Source organism: Plecotus auritus (genome assembly GCF_963455305.1).
Source record: "Plecotus auritus genome assembly, chromosome: 4".
NCBI lineage: Eukaryota > Metazoa > Chordata > Mammalia > Chiroptera > Vespertilionidae > Plecotus > Plecotus auritus.
The window spans coordinates 67,733,641-67,752,945 of NC_137775.1; the positions used below are offsets into that span (position 1 = coordinate 67,733,641).

The 19,305-nt window shown below is 40.1% G+C and overlaps 1 protein-coding gene across 1 annotated transcript in view; it reads right to left on the reverse strand.

Annotated features, from left to right (window-relative positions):
* Positions 1 to 19,305, reverse strand: part of CD109 (CD109 molecule) — a 120,685-nt gene that overhangs the window by 70,939 nt on the left and 30,441 nt on the right. The window contains exon 5 of the mRNA XM_080665861.1: positions 16,352 to 16,477. Within this exon, the coding sequence (XP_080521987.1) occupies positions 16,352 to 16,477 (126 nt within the window). The remainder of the gene's footprint in view (positions 1 to 16,351; positions 16,478 to 19,305) is intronic.

Here is a 19,305-nt window from a genome sequence, read left to right on the forward strand (position 1 = left end):
TACCTCACAAAAAGATTTTGGGAGAATTTAATGCATTTATAATGATTGAATGAAGAAAACAGTTTATTTTCACTTGCAGAAGTTTATTTTTAGTCATCTACACATGAAGTCTGTGGGATTTTATGAGTTTTTCTTGCCAATTCACTAACATAAAAAAGTGACGTGACTCTATAATTCACTGTAGCTTATTTAAACAAACTGCTTCATCTGACTTCCCTCATTTGTGAAATGAGGCAAGGACAATATGCCAAACTAACAGGAAAGGACTTCAAATTGGTTTTGGAGGTCACTACCAAAAAAATGGAGATAAGTAAGTTATACTTAATTCAAATACTTATAATCAAGGATATAAAATCATCGTGGACCAACATCCTCTATCTCCCAATTACTGAGATTATTTCTAGTGTATCCCTTAAATCAATACATTCTACCTTATTTTAATAGATATTGTTAATTATTTCCTTTTCCACAAAAGAAAAAATGTGGCCTATCTTTTTTCTAACTCCTCATATTTCTATCTGTCCATTCTAAATCATAGGTAACACATTAAATAGAACTACTTCAAAATAGTTAAATAATTCCATTAATAAAATTGGTATTCTAATTCTGATTCCCTAAATTTATCAAATAAAATACACAGATGCAGCTATAAGAAAAATAACTTTTTCAAACATTATCCTTGTTTAATCTAAAACAACTGTACAAGTTTTTTAATCCTAAAAGAAGGATATAGTTCATTTCAAAGTATAAAACAAATGTAACTACTTATACACTAACAAAATAGTTGTCTATAAACATTCAGTCTATAAACATTTTCAAGACTTCTTCCTTGTTTCCTTAATGGTTCTCTCTTTCTGGTCCTGAAATGCTGGCCCTTCCCATCCTAAGCCCAATGTTCTTCCCACTCTCCAGATCCTTAATGAGCTCATCAACTCTTACGGTTTTAATTGCCATCTCTATATGACCCCTACATAGTTATGGCTTGCCCAGACCTCAACCCAGAGATCCTCACTCAACTCCACCTTCTAGACATCCCCACCTGAATGGCCTACAGAATGTCCTGGACTTCTTTATCTGGATTTAGCCTCCACTGGGCACCCTTCCTTGATTGCCTCTCCCCATGTTGTTAGATGGACCTTCTCTCCCATAATATCATTTTACTTAACACAATATATTATCTTTATCTGCTTTGTGTCCATCTCCTGTAATGGAATACGAAGCCATTAAAGGCACAGCACCTAATTCAGCATGCCTTCAATGTCTGTTGGATTGAATGCATGCGTAAATGAATGAACAAATTGGTTCCTGTCCCCAGGCTGGTTCTTAAAGTGCTCATCAGATTAGCCTCAGTTAGTATACAGTATCCCTGAATGCAGTATCCCCTGAAAGAAATTAAAATAACCTTATCATGAACAGAATCAGACTACCCTGAAGAGGCATGGCCATCTGTCAAATGACCCATAGAATAACCTCCACTCTCTGCCCTGCATTTGGAAGGAATAAGGATGCCAAGGAGTGAAAGAAGCCAGCCACGTGGAAAACTGAAGAAAAGGCAGAAGGAACATGCTTCTTTTCAATGTCATTTTTAATTGTGCCAATAAATCAAAAAATCATTCTGTAACTGAGTGCTGACAGTGTGCTTTGTCCCAGGCAAGGTTTTCCCAGGCTGTAATTTTCAACATATTGTCCATTAGGCAACCAGGCCATATCAATTTTCATGAGTTTAGTTACTTTTATGAAATATTTTTATAAAACATATAATCAAGAATGGTAGAAAATACTAAAAGTTTTAAATTAATAACAATTCAGAGAATAAGTAGCAATGTATGCCGCTTATAAACACAAAAACCCTGATACTGAGAACTTTCATTAGTCCAGAACAGAGATTTGCAAACTTTTTCTATAAAGGACCAGACAGTAAATACTTTAGGCTTTGCAAGTGAAAGGGTTCAGAACAGCCCTCCCCACGGTGTGCCACTTTGGCATGAGAATTATTTTGAGCTAAAGGCAATCAAGACCCTGTGGGCTCATGAGAAACTTTTACCTCTCCCTTAAAGAATTTAAATTTGGGGCCTTGCCCATAATAAGAGTTATTACCAGAAATAACTTTTTATGATCTATCCATAGGGCAGGGCAAACTTCTAGCTACTGAACATTGGCTCTTCTTAGCATCCAGCTAATGACTTTCCTCCCCTCCGTAGCCCCAAAATGCTTTACCTCTTAGCTCAGAGGTCACAGACACCTCATTTTAACTTTCTGTCTCTGGAACTCTCATGTGTGGGGGTTCCCATAGGTACATATGTTATTCAATTTTATTATTTTTTCTTGTTAATCTACCTCATATCAATTTGATTATTAGACCAACTGGAAGAACTTAGAAGTGTAGAAGGAAGTTCTTCCTCCCCATATAAGCTATATGGTTGCTGTCGCAACTACTGTTCTCTGCCATTGGAGTGCAAAGGCCAGAGACAATGGGTACACAAATGAGACTGTCTGTATTCCAATAAATGTTTATTTACAAAAACAGGTACTAGACTGAGTTTGGCCTATAGGCCAGGGTCAGCAAACCCTGACCTAAAAAGTAAAATTTAGTCCAGACAGCATGACTCAGTGGTTGAGCATCGACCTATGAACCAAGAGGGCACATGCCCAGGTTGCGGGTTCAATCCCTGAGAGGAGCGGGGAGAGAGGGGGCACAGGAGGCAGTCGATCAATGATTCTTTCTCATCATTGATGTTTCTATCTCTCTCTCTCTCTCTCCCCCCCTTCCTCTCTGAAATCAATAAAAATATATATTTTTTAGAAAAGTAAAATTTATCTCCAAATTGTTCTATGTCAATTTTAACTGAACTAAATTAAATTTGACTGACCGTGACTAAAAACATGCAGCAAAACCAACCTGAGGCCTTTAGAAGGAAGTGTGAGTTTCACTTACTGAACAATTTCCCTTCAGTTTTAAAGAAACAATCTGCTTCAAAATGAGTTTTATGTTTACTCTAGCTCATCAAATCCAGCTTGTGCTCATTCACTCTGCCAACAGCTGGAGAGAGAGGCTGACCTGAAGGCATAAATACTTGGGCAGCATGTCTTTTAAGCAAACACCTTTCCAGGAGAGAGAATATGTAACTCATCAATGTCTTCTGAGTTCTTTCCCCAATATGGTCATTGTTCCATGGGGAGAGCGCTCCCTTAGAAAACCAGCTCTTGGAACAGACTGAGGGTTGCCAGATGGGAGGGGGTTTGGGGGCAGGGTGGAAAAGTGAAGGGACTGAAAAGTACAGATTGGTAGTTACAAAATAGTCATGGGGATGTAAAGGACAGCATGGGGAATACAGACAATAATACTGTAATAACTATGTACGATGCTAGGTGGGTACTAGAATTATCGGGGGGGGGGGGTCACTTTGTAAAATATATGTGTCTATGACTATGCTCTATACCTGAAACAAACATAAAATAATACTGAATGTCAACTATAATTAAAAAATAAAATTCTAGAAAAGCATTCAAAATAAAACATAAATAATATATTAAAATCTTCAACAATAAGAGAAAAAAAGAAAACCTGCTCTTAGGCACATGTATTCACTTTCCATTTGTAGTAGATGTAAGCCTATTTCAATTAGATTTCCTAAACAACTTCTAAAGCAGGAATGGAAAAGAAGAACCAGGAGGTATTCTCAGTAATCTCTGAAATTTCTTTGTCTCTTTATCCCTAAGTCAATAGTGGATTGTGGGAGTGTATGTATGGAAACAATCAGATGAAGGGGGAAAGAGAGAAAACACACTGTTTTTACCATCCTCCTAAGAAATACGCTCTGACTAGAGTACAAATAGGAGATGTGAATTACATCCATTCCAGTTACAGAATTTCCCTTCTCTAACCATGAAGCCATCTAACTTGAGAAGGTTTCCATTTTTAACAAACTTAAAGAAATATGGCACACTTCATGACCATTAAAATAGGTGTTTTTTAAATGCAGGGAAGCTTCTTTCAACTCTTGCTTCTGGAGTTAAAAAAGCAAATGCCAGAAATAGAACTGAGGTGCAGGATGGATTATTTCTGTTTACACATTTAGAATCATTGCAATTTCCCAAAGTCTGCTTTAGCATTAATCTCCACTGTCTGGATTTAATTTTTATTTAAAGATGAATAAAAGGACTGAATTTTTTACATCCACACATAACAGAATGTTAAAGTAGAAGTAGTTCAGACTCAGTGTTGGCTTTGTCCCCCAAAACAACAGATGGCAAGGATATCCACATTCCAAAGTGAGGTAAGACTAGCATGCAGGACTTGTAAAGGGGGTTTTCAAACACTAGTTTTGCAACTCTCAGCCAAAAGTACCAAGATTAAAATAAATTAGAAAGAAATTTTAGGAGAAAGCTTTTGATGGGGTAGGAGTCACACACACTCCATCCCCAGGGATTAGGTGGACATTGCTCTTGCCCCTTCAATCATAGGACAGTCCAGAGAGCTGGATGCATGTCCCTTGAGCATCCTCAAGTTGTCAGTGGGCAGGCATTGACATGCCTGAACAACCTAAAAAGCAAATACTGCTACGGACCAGCTGCAGGGACAGCTGAGCTAAGGGAGTGTGCTGAGTGGGGTGGTCTGCACATGCTGACTTTCAAAGAGAAAGAAAGTATGAGCATTTCTCCCCAACTAGACAGGCAGAAAAGAGAGAGCCAGCAGGGGGCTTCCTTCTCTCATGATCAAAACCAGTCTCTTGCAGGGTAAGGCAACCTCAGGAGACGGAAGCTGGAAGTGAAGTGTAGATGCCCAGAAGCTGAAGGTGGAGCTATGAGCTGCCAGTTGGAGAAGACAGATTCAAAAACACTTTGGGTGAGAGACCTCCCAGAATGGAGGGGTGCTCTAAAGAACCCACAATAGAGTCCTAAGAAGGAAAGGTGTTAGTTTTAAATGCCTGTAGGCCTTGAGAGGTCTGATGCCAGATGACAGCAGTATCATATTGAACTATATTAATTTGCCATTTCTGTAGGACAAATATTGGCAAATTCATATGACTCATTCCTATAGATCAAGTAAGAATTTTTACACCTCACCTGTCTTCCCTCCACCCAATTCAAACCTGGGCAGGTCCCAACTTACTTCAGTGAGTCGGGAACAAGCAGCCAGACTAGAGAAGAACCAAGCTGAGAGAAGAAGGCACTTAATTTGGTAGACTGGACGTATTAGCTACTGAATGTAAACTGGTTTGTGTGTGGACATGTAATAAAAAATGGCAGGGTCATGTATTCCCATAGAAGAACCAGAAAAAAAATGGTGGGATTTTCCCTACATTTCATTCAAGGATTAGAGTAGAATTGCTCCCCAATAACAGGACTAAATGGGAGAAGAATAATGTGGTATTTTATTGTACCTGTTGAGTAATAAACGTTCCACCTCATAGTCACACAGAAATAACGAGGTACACCAAACTGTGTAGTCATTCATGTTAAGGATAGAGATACAGAGTCACCCTTGTTAAAAGAAAAACTGAAGCATATTAAAAATTTTACAAGTTTACTTAAGCAAAAATCAGTTGGAATTAGGCAGTGCCAAACTAGAAGTGGTTAGGAGCACTAACCCAGCAAACTCAGAGAGAGACTTTTATAGAGAAAATATGGAAGCAAAGTAAGGAAATTATTGATTGGCTATAGTTTAAAGCCTAGTTAGCTGTTTGTAACCGGTTGTCTTTCGCATTTTGATATCATTAGCTTGAGGCATTTATTTGCTTATTTCAGCCACCACAGCATTAGTGCCACATCAGTCTAATGGCCTCCTTGTTTAATTAATTTAACACCTTTTACTCCTCTTCCTTTCTCTCCAATCACAATCCAATCAGTCACTAAACCTAATGATTCTTCCTTTAAAGTGTCTCTTTAATTCATCCATTCCTCTTTGGTTTTTGCTGCTCCCCTAAAGCAGTCCCCTATTACCCTCAGACTGTACTATTATAACCCAACATAAAAGGTAGTCATACATTTCTTAAACAAAAATACTAATCTCCTGGTTGTCTCCCTAACTTCAGTTCCTCTCCCTTTAATCACCCCACATGCTATAATCTTCCTAAATTCCTACTTTAACTATATCATACTATTGCCTAAAAAACTTCCTACAAAAATCAATAAGGCAACAAATATTGGTGATTTCTTTTATTTGGGTGTTTATCATAAGTGTGTCATTCTTCTCATTGAATAATGTTTGGGTGTTTTTACACTGAGCATGCCTTACTTTTATAATCAGAGGAAACCAATAAAAGTGTAAATTTTATAGCTTTTATAATTCAAGAAGCTCATTCATGCACATTTTTGTTTTCTTTGTCCTCTAAAGTCTTATATGAAATTTATAACATTGAAATTCAAAGCACAGTAAAAGTTTTGGAGCCCCCTACTGTCTATAAAATAAAATCTAAAACTTTAGCCTGATATCCAAACCCTCCAGAGCTTGACTCAGAAACTTTAACAAGAAATCACAATGAAAACATTGTCAGTAGATGTGTATTGACCAACTTGGAGAAAGGGTAGATGTGCAAAATGACTGAAAATGTTTGTTAATATTTACATTGTCCTTTCCTTTCCTCTTTAGAATCTAAACATCTGTCACTTTAACTGCAGCTGCAACATAGTTCTCTAGGAATTTCAACCCAAAGTGAACATCGGGATCAACTGTGGTAGGTGCAATAAGTGAAGATGCCCAGTTCCCACCCCAGAGCTACTGAATCAGAATTAACAGGGATGAAACACAAATATAACAAATGCATTCATTCATCCATCCCTGCAACAGGAAATTATTGCATCTACATGCCAGGCATTATGCTAGGTGATGGGGATACACTTTCCTGTCATGGAGCTTTTGATCTAGTGGAAAGGAAGATATTTATCAAATGACCACACACATAAATACATAAATAGAAATAAAATAATAATGAAATGAATTAAAGTGAATTAAACTCATTGGGAATTATGAAATCTGAAGATGAGGCTGGAAAGGTAGACTCAGATGAGGCAGGACCTTGTGTGGGCCCTAGTAAAACATCTGGATCTTTTCCTGAGGGCAATGGAAAGCCTTCGGAGAGTTTCTTGGTTTTTGTTTTTATTTTATTTTTGTATTGATTTTTAGAGAAAGAGGAAGGAGAGGGAGAGAGAAAGAGAAACATTGATGTGAGAGCAAAACATTGATTGGCTGCCTCCTGCATGCCCCTGGGTATGTGCTCTGACTGGGAATCAAGCCTGCAACCTGGGTATGTACTCTAACTGGGAATCAAACCAGCAACCTTTTGGTGCAAAGGATGATGCCCAACCAACTGAGTCATACTGGCCAGGGCGGGCTTTTGGAGAGTTTTAAGCTGAGGAATAATGTGATCCAATTTTAATGTTTAAATTACTTTTGCTGCCGTGTAGAGAAATTGCAAAGGGAAAGAGTAACTTAAGGAAGATGTATTAAGAGATATTGCAAACATCTAGGGAAAATATGATGGTGGCTTAGACAAAAAAATGTTAGAGTTGGCAAATTGCATGATATGTGTATCTTGCCACAATGTTTTTAAAAAAGGAAAATAATTACACTGATCATTAAGTGCTGCAGCAGAGGTGTGTACCATGGCCCATGGAAGAACAGAGAATGTAGTACTGACCTCTGCCAGCTGACACTCTAAGAAATAAAATTCTACAACCGATTCCTCCCTCCCTTCCTCATTGCACATGGGAAGAACCTGAGGTATTTCCCAAGAAAAGCAATCTTTTAAGTGGAGGCTAACAAAAGTGTTCTGGAAGCCACGTCCACATTCCAGAGAGGATGCCACTGTTTTCTGACCTGTCACAATTTGCTCCATGCTTTCTGTTAGGTTGTCATCACGAGCCAGAAGGGTTGACCAGATGCTACTTGTCGAGGGCTTCAAGGACAAGCACTGTCCAAACAAAGATGTGCTCTTCTGCAAAGGACAACTGGCTCCAGACAAGCCTGCCAGCAGAAGCTCACTGACCCAGGCAGCAGCCGGGCAGCAAGGCCGCGACGACAAGGAGCATTCTGAATGGCTAAAAAAAGTCTTGTCTGCTGGCACCCAGCTCAACCTTTCCACAGTTAACTCAAGTGGACACGACTGTCATAAACAAAGGAACCACCCAAATGAGACCACTTCTGAATTACATAATGTGACACACGCATACCCCTGCCCCACAACGTGTAATACAGGCTCCCAAAGAGGAATCTCAAGCCTAGGAGCTATGGAGTTTTCTATCTTCTATTTCTTGTCCCCCGTTCCCAGCACTGGCTCCAGGGTGAGATAAGGACTAAGAAACTACAGTCCGTTACTGCTAGAAGAGACCACAAGATTATCTTTAGAGTTCAGTGGTTCCCAAGCTGGCTATGTATCTAACTCACCAGAGAAGCTATTATAAAAATTCAGATTATCCCCTAAGAACTGATTGAGTAAGTCTAGGGTGTCAGGGGGCTTTATGGAGCTACTCATCTGGAGAGGTAAAATAGCTTAGAGTTTCACCACTAGGGTGTCCAATGAATAAATCAGGACCCTGCCCCCAATTCTGTACCTTTTCCACTACCCAGCACTGCCTCTCAGTGGAATAGAGGGAAATTAAGATGCCTGGCTATGGGCACATATTCAGTACTCATCAAAATGGGGTCCAGAAAGCAAACAGAGGGCTGGTGTGGCTAGATCCCTCCTGGCTGCCAACAACATTAGCCTGTCTTTCAAAGACCTATAAAATTGCCTTCTAATAATCTGGAATACACTTTTTAAAATCAGAGATGTAAGAACATTTGTAACTAAATCTGGTATATACCTATAAGGGAATATTATTCAGTCTTAAAAAGGAAGGAAATTGGAGTAACATGCTGAGAGAAACCAAGATGGGGGCATAGGTAAACACCTAAACTGCTGCCTCACACAATTTCAAAACTACAACTAAAAGACAAAATGGCCATGATCCAGAACCACAGGAAGGCTGGCTGAGTGGAAATTCTACAACTAGAAGGAAAGAGAAAAGCACACTGAGACTCAGAGGAGCTGCAGGAGGCAGAGTTACTGAGATGCGCGTGCACAGAGGACTGGCAACTGAGTGCGCGCCTGGCTTTCTCAAGCAGGAGGGAGACAAAAGCTCCTGACTGCGCTGAACTCCAGTTCCAGGTGAGACTCTGGGGACCCAGACTCATACGGGGTGAAACTGGACTGTCAGGAAAGAGAAAAGCACACTGAGACTCAGAAGAACTGTGGAAGGCAGAGGTACCGAGGCACGCACGCAGAGAGGGCGGGCAACTGAGTATGTGGCTGCCTTTCTCAAGCAGGAGGGAGACAAAAGCTCCCGACTGCACTGAACTCCAGTTCTGGGCAAGACTCTGGGGACCCAGGCTCATTCAGGGAGAAACTGGACTGTCTGGCAGCAGGCGGAACTCAAGGGTGGCTTTCTCTCAGAGGTTCTTGCAGCGATTACCACGGGACACTGAGACCCAGGGGCCTCATAGGGCAGGGCTGACAGAAACCAATGCTGTCTGCTCCGCCCTGAGACTCCACTCCATCCAAGCTGAGCACAGAGGCTTTTGCAAGTCTTGTCTCATAAGGGTGTCTCCAGCACAGAAGTTCTCCCAGCGTACACACAGCTGATCCTCACAGCCAATTGGCCTGGAGGTCAATTCCTTCCAGTGATACAACAACAATCAAGGCTTAACTACAACAAGACTGTGCACACAGCCCACAAAGGGGTGCACCAAGAGTGTCCACCTCAGGTAACTGGGGAGGCTGAGCCACTGGGCCCTATAGGACACCTAGCACACAAAGCCACTCTATTAACTCAGGGAAACAGCCAAAATGCGGAGACAAAGAAACAGGTCACAAATGAAAGAAATGGAGGAAAACAAACGACTGGAGATAGAGTTCAAAAGCATGGTTATAAGGTTTTTCAAGAATTTTCTAGAAAAGGCTGACAAATTTAGCGAGACCCTCGAGGATACGAAAAAGGACCAACTAGAAATTAAGCATACACTGACTGAAATAAAAAATATTATACAGAGATCTAACAGCGGACTAGAGGATCACAAGAATCAAGTCAAAGATTTCAAATACAAAGAAGCAAAAAACACCCAACCAGAAAAGCAAAAAGAAAAAAAGAATCCAAAAATATGAAGATAGTGTAAGGAGCCTCTGGGACAACTTCAAGCGTACCAACATCCAAATCATGGGGGTGCCAGAAGAAGAGAGAGAGCAAGATACTGAAACCTATCTGAAGAAATAATGACTGAAAACTTCCCCACCTGGTGAAAGAAAGAGACTTACAAGTCCAGGATGTGCACAGAACCCCAAACAGAAGGAATCCAAAGAGGACCACACCAAGACACATCATAATTAAAATGCCAAGAGCAAAAGACAAAGAGAGAATATTAAAAGCAGCAAGAGAAAAACAGTTAGTTACCTACAAGGGAGCACCCATATGACTGTCAGCTGATTTCTCAACAGAAACTATGCAGGCCAGACTGGAGTGGCAAGAAATATTCCAAGTGATGAATAGCAAGAACCTACAACCAAGATTACTCTACCCAGCAAAGCTATCATTCAGAATTGAAGGGCAGATAAAGAGCTTCACAGATAAGAAAAAGCTAAAGGAGTTCATCAGCACCAAACCAGTATTATATGAAATGCTGAAAGGTATTCTTTAAGAAGAGGAAAAAGAAGAAAAAGGTAAAAATAAAAATTATGAACAACAAATACATATCTATCAACAAGTGAATCTAAAAATCAAGTGAATAAAAAAATTTTGATGAACAGAATAAACTAGTGAATATAATAGAATCAAGGGCATAGAAAGGGAGTGGACTGACAATTCTCAGGGGGAAAGGGGTATGGGGGGTGCAGGAAGAGACTGGACAAAAATCGTACACCTATGGATGAGGACAGTGGGGGCGGTAAGAGCAGAGGATGGGGTGGGAACCGGGTGGAGGGGAACTATGGGGGGAAAAAGAGGAACAATTGTAATAATCTGAACAATAAAGATTTATTAAATTAAAAAAATAAATAAAAATAAATAAAAACACAAAAGAGAAAAAAAAGGAAGGAAATTCTGACATGCACTACAATATGAATGAAATTGATGATTTTATGCAAAGTGAAATGAGTCAGTCATAAAAAGGCAAACACTGTTTGATTCCACTATATTAGATACTTAGAGCAGTCAAAATCATAGCGACGGAAAGTCGAATGGTAGTTGCCAGAGGCTGGGGGCACGAGAAATGGGCAGTTATTGTTTAATGGGTACAGAGTTTCAGTTTTGCAAGATTAAAAGAGTTCTGGAGATGGTTGCACAAGAATGAGAATGTATTTAATATCACTGAACTGTACACTTAAAAATAGTTTAGAGAATAAAGCTTATGTGTATTTTACCATAATTTTAAAATTTGGGGGGACAAACATTTGCAACTATTTGGAAGAACCAAGAATACCAGTCAAGAAATAGATACTCCCCTCCAAAGAAACATTGATGTGTCTATCTCTCCCTCTCCCTTCCTCTCTCTGATATCAATAAAAAAAAATTTTTGTAAAGAAAGAGCTGCGAGAGGTAGAAGAAGAACAAGTACAATCCCCAAAGCAGCAAAGAACTATTCACATTCAATGCAAGTATGCAAATTAAGTATATGCATAAGTAGCACCACAAAAAAGTCAGTGTTCTCATTAAATTTTACTAATTTTAAGAGGGCTTAAAAATAATATCAAGAGTTGCTCTGCAATTTAATTAAATTAGCATTGTAAAAGAAAATACATGTCTATGAAGATATAAGATATAAAGAAGTTACTATGCTCCACCATCAGAGACTAAATAATAAAGGGAATGCAAAAAAAAAAAGAATAAAAGCCTGAAAATTTTACTAGCTAAAATAATTATTCATCATTAAAAATTCTGAAGGCGAAAAGGATTACTTGAAGGTCAAAAACAACTTAAGTAATCTAGAAAGGTTAACAGTAAATTAAATGACTCATTCATACTTACTGTGTAAATGTTACATTGTAGAAATGCCAAAGAGCCCGAAGGTGCTTTGCCTAAAGGATACTTTTCCTGACCTAGCGGAGTGACTTAAGAATGCCACTCTGATTATCTGCATAATCACGACAAATCAAAGCTCTGATAAGTCCTGTATTTTTTTTTTATTAAATTGTCCTTCAGTAGTAATAGTAGGAGCATTCCATAGTTTGTCTGGAAACAAAATGTGATTTCAAAACACTCACCTGAAAGTAACTATTTTCCCCTCCCTGAGATTAATACTAAGAATTGTCACTGCCTTAGGAAAACAAAAAAAGAGAGGCTATAATGTTGTACTGTTTAAATAATAAAAATATTTCCACCACTATTAATGGCTAAAAGAAGTTCAGTAATAAGCAATATACAGTGCATTAATGCTATGCAGAAACCAAGAGAAGATAAAAACCAGAGACAGGCTAAGTTGGGTGTTGCTTCTCATAACATTTCTTTGATTTTACTGACCTCTAGTGGCTCTTGAAGGACTTTTTTTTCTTTTTTAATAAAGGGCTTATTTTTTCTTAGTTGTATGCACAAATCCTTTCACAATGTATATAAATCACGTTGTACATTTTAGATACCCTACAGTTTTATTTTTTAATTATATCTCAAAACCAGGGAGGATATAATATCACTAATAATAAGTACTTGATCTACATGCTGTCTTCAAAAGAATAAGGATGATTAGAACGTGGAAAGGGGAAAATTATATTTAGTTCAAGACATATGACTACTCCAAAGCTTTAATATATTCATTTAATAAATATTGACTTCTATGTGCAAAGCACTAGGTCCCAGGGGTACAGGGATAAACAAGTCCCCAAAGACTATAATCTATAACATACCATCAATTCAAAGTGACCTGAATGAACCAAGACAAGCACAGAGTGTTATGGGAATGTCTAGAGAGGTTCATTCATTTTACGATGATTGGAGGGCAAAACCAAATTGCCTGAATAACAGTGAAAAACAGTGTTCCAGGGAACAGCACAGAAAGGCTCTGAGATAAGACAGACTGGTAAGAGATATGTGTCTAAAGCATGGAGTGCAAGGATAAAGGTAGCACTTAACTGAAGATGAAGGCTAAAGAGGTGGGCAAAGGCCAAATTTTGCAAATGTTTTTAATTGTTTTAGTAGCTAAATTTTCTTTTTTTCCCCCCTACCTAAGCTATATGATAGGTCAAGTACACAAACCAGAAATCCTATAAATCTTCCCACCTACAATCTTACATCTTCTAGAAGTCTTTCTCCGCTATTTTATCCTCTTCTCTCCTCTGATACTAATTCTGTTCACCATTCACTGAACAAATTAATCTCTCAGATGCCACCACTTACCTGAGACTTCCCTGCCTGGTCATTGCACTGGGTGGTTTCCAAATGGACCAGTGATGGACACCTCACCCAGGAAAGCCCATCTACCCAGGGTTCTCTTGCTCTCCCCTCCGCTCCTTCACCAGCAGCAGTGTTAACATGGCAATGTCGGGAAACACGGCCTCCTTCTTCTGAGTGGGCGGATTTATATCCCCATTCAGTAGAAGGAACAACCTCTCAATCTTCCAGAGGCTCCTTGTAATGCCCGCAGACGCGTCCCCCGACATCACCCTGGGAATGCGTAGACACGCTATCGTGGTGATGTAGGGAGACACGCCCCTGGAGAGCACAGTATCAGAGCATTAGCTAAAAAGGAGACCAACAACACTGTTCCCACTGAAGTTGATGTTTCAAAGACCAAAAACCTTTCAACCCAGTCTACATTGCCATCTACATCTACGTCCCGGGCATAATTTGGAAGTTGCACTAAAGAAAATGTTTAATTTACTGTTTACACATTTTGTTCTTTTCTATTTGTTTTAGTTTTAAATTATTTTATTATATTTAAGTTTAATTTGAAAGGCTTTTGTACCTTTCCTTTGTTAGGCAATTTCATTTTGCCTTTGCCATCTTCAATATAAGGTATGTTATTGTGCTATGATTCCTCCATTTTTTTAAGTTTCAAATTATAATAATTAGTGTTTACATTCTTCTTGTTAAAATGATTGAAATGAATAAAACTATTGAAAGAAAAAAAAAAAGACCGTACCCTTTTATGTAATGATGTTTACTTTGAATTTATATTAGTTCACACAAACACTCCATCCATGCTCTTGTTCCGGCCCTCCGGTTCAGTTTAAGAACCCATTGTGGCCCTCGAGTCAAAAAGTTTTCCCACTCCTGTTGTAAGGCTTTAAGGACAGTGGTGATTTAGCTGAGCCAATGTGACCATTCCAGATTTGGACCAGAGAACACCTTAAAGATTGTCAGAAGTGTTTAAAGAAAATGGAGCAGACCACAAGAGACAGAGGGAATACCTGGTCCCAAAAAACATCGGTGCTCATCCTTACAATAAATCCTCTTTATCCCAAGGTGGTCTCAATGAGACTCCATCCTTGGAGGCATAGATGGACCTCGCTAACTTAGCACCTTACCATTCCACTGCCTTCTGTTTTTCTGTCACCGCTGTGTCATTTAACTTTTATCTTATTCTTCTCACCATAGGAATGGTCTTTGAAGACAGAGATCACATGTTTAGCTTCCTTGTATTCATCACAGCACTATAAGCCCTCAACACATATTGGATGAATGGATGGATGGATGGATGGATGGATGGATGATGGATGGACAAACAAAAACGAATTCCTAAAGACTTTATAGTGAAGTCAAAAAGTGGGAACTGAGAATAAAACCTAACTCCTTAAACTCACAATCTGCTTCCTAATCCTCAAACCCTATCATTCTCCATACACTCCAAACCTCTCCCAAATCCCAGACACATGAGGCTCTCTGCCTCTACACAAATCCTCTCTCCTAAGTCTCACAAACGTCTGCTCTTTCCTCCTTCTCTACAAGTTCAATTGTCTACTCCCCCGGTATCCATCACCCCTGCTCTACGTTTCTATAACTCCTTGTACATGCCTCTACACATTCTCATTTCCCATCTGTCTCCCTTTCCTGGCACAACCTCTCCACAAGCCCAGCGTGCTCTTCATCTTTATGCAGATGCTCAAAAAGCATGTGCTAACTAAGGTGATGAGTTCTGCTTTCAGGATGTGGTTCCAGAAAATGTTAGCCAAAGGAAAAAACTGTTTACTTTTTTATGTATTAAGCACTTGGTACTTTTACCTTGCCTCAGGTCTAATGCTAATGAATGCTTATTCCTTCTAATACAGTGGTTCTCAGTGGAGGAGGGGAGGGCATTTTCCTCCAGGAGACATTTGGTGAAGTCTGGAGACATTTTTGATTGTCACAACTTGGAGAGAGGGGAGACCACCACTGGCATCTAGTGGTTAGAGGCCAGAGATACTGTTCAATGTCCTCCAATGCACAGGACAGCACCCACAGCAAAGAATTTTCATCCCAAATGTCAATAATGAGAAGCCCTGTTTCAACAGAATATCTTTTAAGCTCTTATTCACAAATTTATGTTAATAAATTCCAAAGGGAAACATTCGATGGATCTTCAAACATCACACGGTGATGCACAGGAGAACACCTGAATCACAGATGGTGTTCTAATGCCCCTGCCTGGTTAGATCCCAAAGCTACAGGAGTTAGCAGCAAATAAAGGAAGCAGGTGGAAGAGTTGGGGGGAAAGAAGGACCGGGGAACAGAAGATTGATGTGGCTGTTTAAAGTCATTGTGTTTTATGGAAGCATGGAACAGAGTGTGGAATCTCGGAAGGAAGGCAGGGGAGGGTGGGTAGGTGGGAAATAATTAACCAAAGGCCTTGTATGCATATATGCATAACCCATGGACACAGAGACTAGGGTGGAAAAGGTCTGGGCAGGGGACGGGGGTGGGCTGGAGGTGGTCAATGGGGGGGAAAGGGGCCATATGTAATACTTTCAACAAAAAAGATTTAAAATAATAATAAAATTAAAAATAAATAAAGTCACTGTGTTTTAAAACAAAAATAAAAATAAGAGTCATCATTCTGAGACATAAAATATGTTAAATAATACCTATGTATTCATTACTTAGTTTTAAAATACTCAATATATGCAATAAATAAGTAAAATAAACATCACTTAATCAGTTTTATACTAAAAGGTAAAATGTTTTAACCTTGAAACATTACATTATAGAAAAAGACAACAATGACTGAAACTCATACATTATAATTAAGTTAACCCATTGAAAAACATAGTAAATTAAAAACAAACCACTTAAATTGTCTGAATGTTCAGATTAATGTTTTCCTGTTCATTGAATAAATGACTTTGGATATATTTCCCCACCTGACCTATTTAAATCAGTTTAATGTTCCCCCTAAAAATATATTTATACTCACATTGACTTGAACTTGAATGGACCAGTCACCAAATATTGGATGGGAAGATAATTGAAAAGTTTTGGAAATAACTCCAAGGTCACTTTGTTCTGACAACCACTGTTGGACCAAATTTGACTTGGGGTCCTACAATGAAAACCATACATGTTAACTATACAAAAGCTGTCTGTGTACATACATACACTATCTACTTATGAACAATCCCATCAGCATTGATGTTTTGTTTGTTCCAAAATATGGCACAGAGATCATTTTGAAAAAGATGTCAGTTCTATACCACTAAATAAGACAAATCAAAGTTTCTTCTTTGCTCATATTCTCCTGAGAATATCTTGATTCTTCTCAACCTTTTAATTCCAGGCATCATGTTTCTTCTACATGAAACACTACAACATGCACATCAGCAAACCTATCTTGTTGTTATTGTTTAAAAATATTCCACTGTACAGATAATAGGCTCCAGGTATTAAATGCCCACTATGTGTCAGACACTCTGCCTAATCAGTACCATTCATACACCATTCAGTCACTAAAATTCTCCTTCAGGGCAGGATTATCTAAAAGTATAGTTGAGAAAACTGATGCCTAGAGAGGTTAGGTAAGTACTCAACTATAAGCGATTAGCATGGTCCAATATTATAGCACTACTAGAGGCCCGGTGCATGAAAATTCATGCACTGGAGGGGGGGGTCCTCAGTCCGGCCTGCCCCCTCTCACAGTCTGGGAGCCCTCAGGGGCGGAAGGCGACACGGCGATCAGGGGAAGACGACGCCCCCATCACACCTCTGCTGCTGCCACTGCCGGCAGTGCAAGCCTCGGTGGCCCTGGTTACCTGAGCCTCAGGCGGCCCTGGGCAGCTGGGCAGCCGCCATCTGAGGCTTGCCTGTGCCTCGAGCTAGCCCTGGGCGACTGGGGGGTTTAGGGGACTGGTGAACTCCAGAGGCAGGCACGCGGCAGGGCCGGGCCTGCCTGGAGGTGGGCCCAGCCTTGCTGCATGCCTGCCACCCCAGCGGGGCTGAGGGGACTGGGTGCCGCCATCTTGTTGCTGTGGGTGCCGCCATCTTTGAGGGCATGGTAGTCAATTAGCATATTCCCTCCTTATTGGCTGTGGGTGCCACCATCTTTGAGGGCAGGGCAGTCAATTAGCATATCCCCTCCTTATTGGCTGTGGATGTCGCCATCTTTGCGACGGCGTGAGGGTCAATTAACATATTCCCTCTTTATTATATAGGATTACATGGTAGAATTCATGATTCAAGCCCATTATCTTTTAATTCAATAATAGTGTAACCAAGGGGATGTATGAAAAACCCTTGCTTATTCCTATACTCTCCCAGACAACAATCCCCTCTCACACCATTCATCTAGCCCAGTGGTCGGCAAACTCGTTAGAAAACAGAGACAAATATCAACAGTACAACGACTGAAATTTCTTTTAAGAGCCAAATTTTTTAAACTTAAACTTCTTCTAACGCCACTTCTTCAAAATAGACTCACCCAGGCCATAGTATTTTGTGGAAGAGCCACACTCTAGGGGCCAAAGAGCCGCATGTGGCTCCCAAACAGTAGTTTGCCAACCACGGGCCTGTCCTTTCTCAGGCTAAAGACCTATCAAACAAGTTACAGCTGGGTCAGGGAGCCCCAAACCTATCAATAAAAGGCCCAAGTCCCAGCACCAGCACCAGCCTGCCTTGCTTCACAGCTGGGTCTCGTCTGGGAACTTCCAAACCCCATACAAAGAGGAAGAATCTGCAGATCTCTCTGTAGCTCCTACTGGGTGGCCCCAGGCAGTGTCTGACTTTGCACCTCCCTGGAGACCCAAGAGCCATTGTACCCAGTGGTCAGTATGAGACCATACCAGATTACAACTCTACACATCCGTAAGCAACACACTCAAGGGGCAGACTCAGTGAGCACCAAAGCCTCACTGAAGCAAGTCCTGCCCCATCAGGGTGTCTCCTGCACAGCAGCTCTCCCACTGTAGTCACAGTTGGTCCCCTCAGCCAATTGGCCTGGAGGTCAATTCCTCCCAGTGACACCAACAGCAATCAAAGCTCAACTACAACAAGACTATGCATACAGCCCACAAAGAGGTGCACCTACATTGTCCACCTCAGGTGACTGGGGAGGCTGAGCCACTGGGCCATACAGGACACCTACAACACAAGGCCACTCTATCAACTCAAGGAGACTTAGCAATTCTACCCAATACATAGACACAATAAGGGGAAGCAGCCAAAATGCAGAGACAAAGAAACATGTCACAAATGAAAGAAATGGAAAAAAGCAAACTACTGGATATAGAGTTCAAAACCACAGTTATAAGGTTACTCAAGGATCTTCTAGAAACCTCCAAGGGACTTAGTAAGACTTTCAAGGATCTTAGTGAGAATGCCAAAAAAATGGAAAAGGACCAGCCAGAAATTAAGCACACACTGACTGAAATAAAGAATAATATACAGGGATTCAGCATTAGACTAGAGGATCCCGAGAATCAAATCAACGATTTGAAATATGAAGAAGCAAAAAACCCCCAACCAGAAAAGAAAAAAGAATTAAAAAATATGAAGATAGTGTAAGGAGCCTCTGGGACAACTTCAAGCGTACCAACATCCAAATCATGGGGGTGCCAGAAGAAGAGAGAGAGCAAGATACTGAAACCTATTTGAAGAAATAATGACAGAAAACTTCCCCTACCTGGTGAGAGAAATAGACTTACTAATCCAAGAAGCACAGAGAACCCCAAACAAGAGGAACCCAAAGAGGACCACACCAAAACACTTCATAATTAACATGCCAAGAGCAAAAGACAAAGAGAGAATCTTAGAAGCAGTAAGAGAAAAGCAGTTAGTTACCTACAAGGGAGTGCCCATACAACTTTCAGCTGATTTCTCAACAGAAACTATGCAGGCCAGAAGGAAGTGTCAAGAAATATTCAAAGTGATGAATAGCAA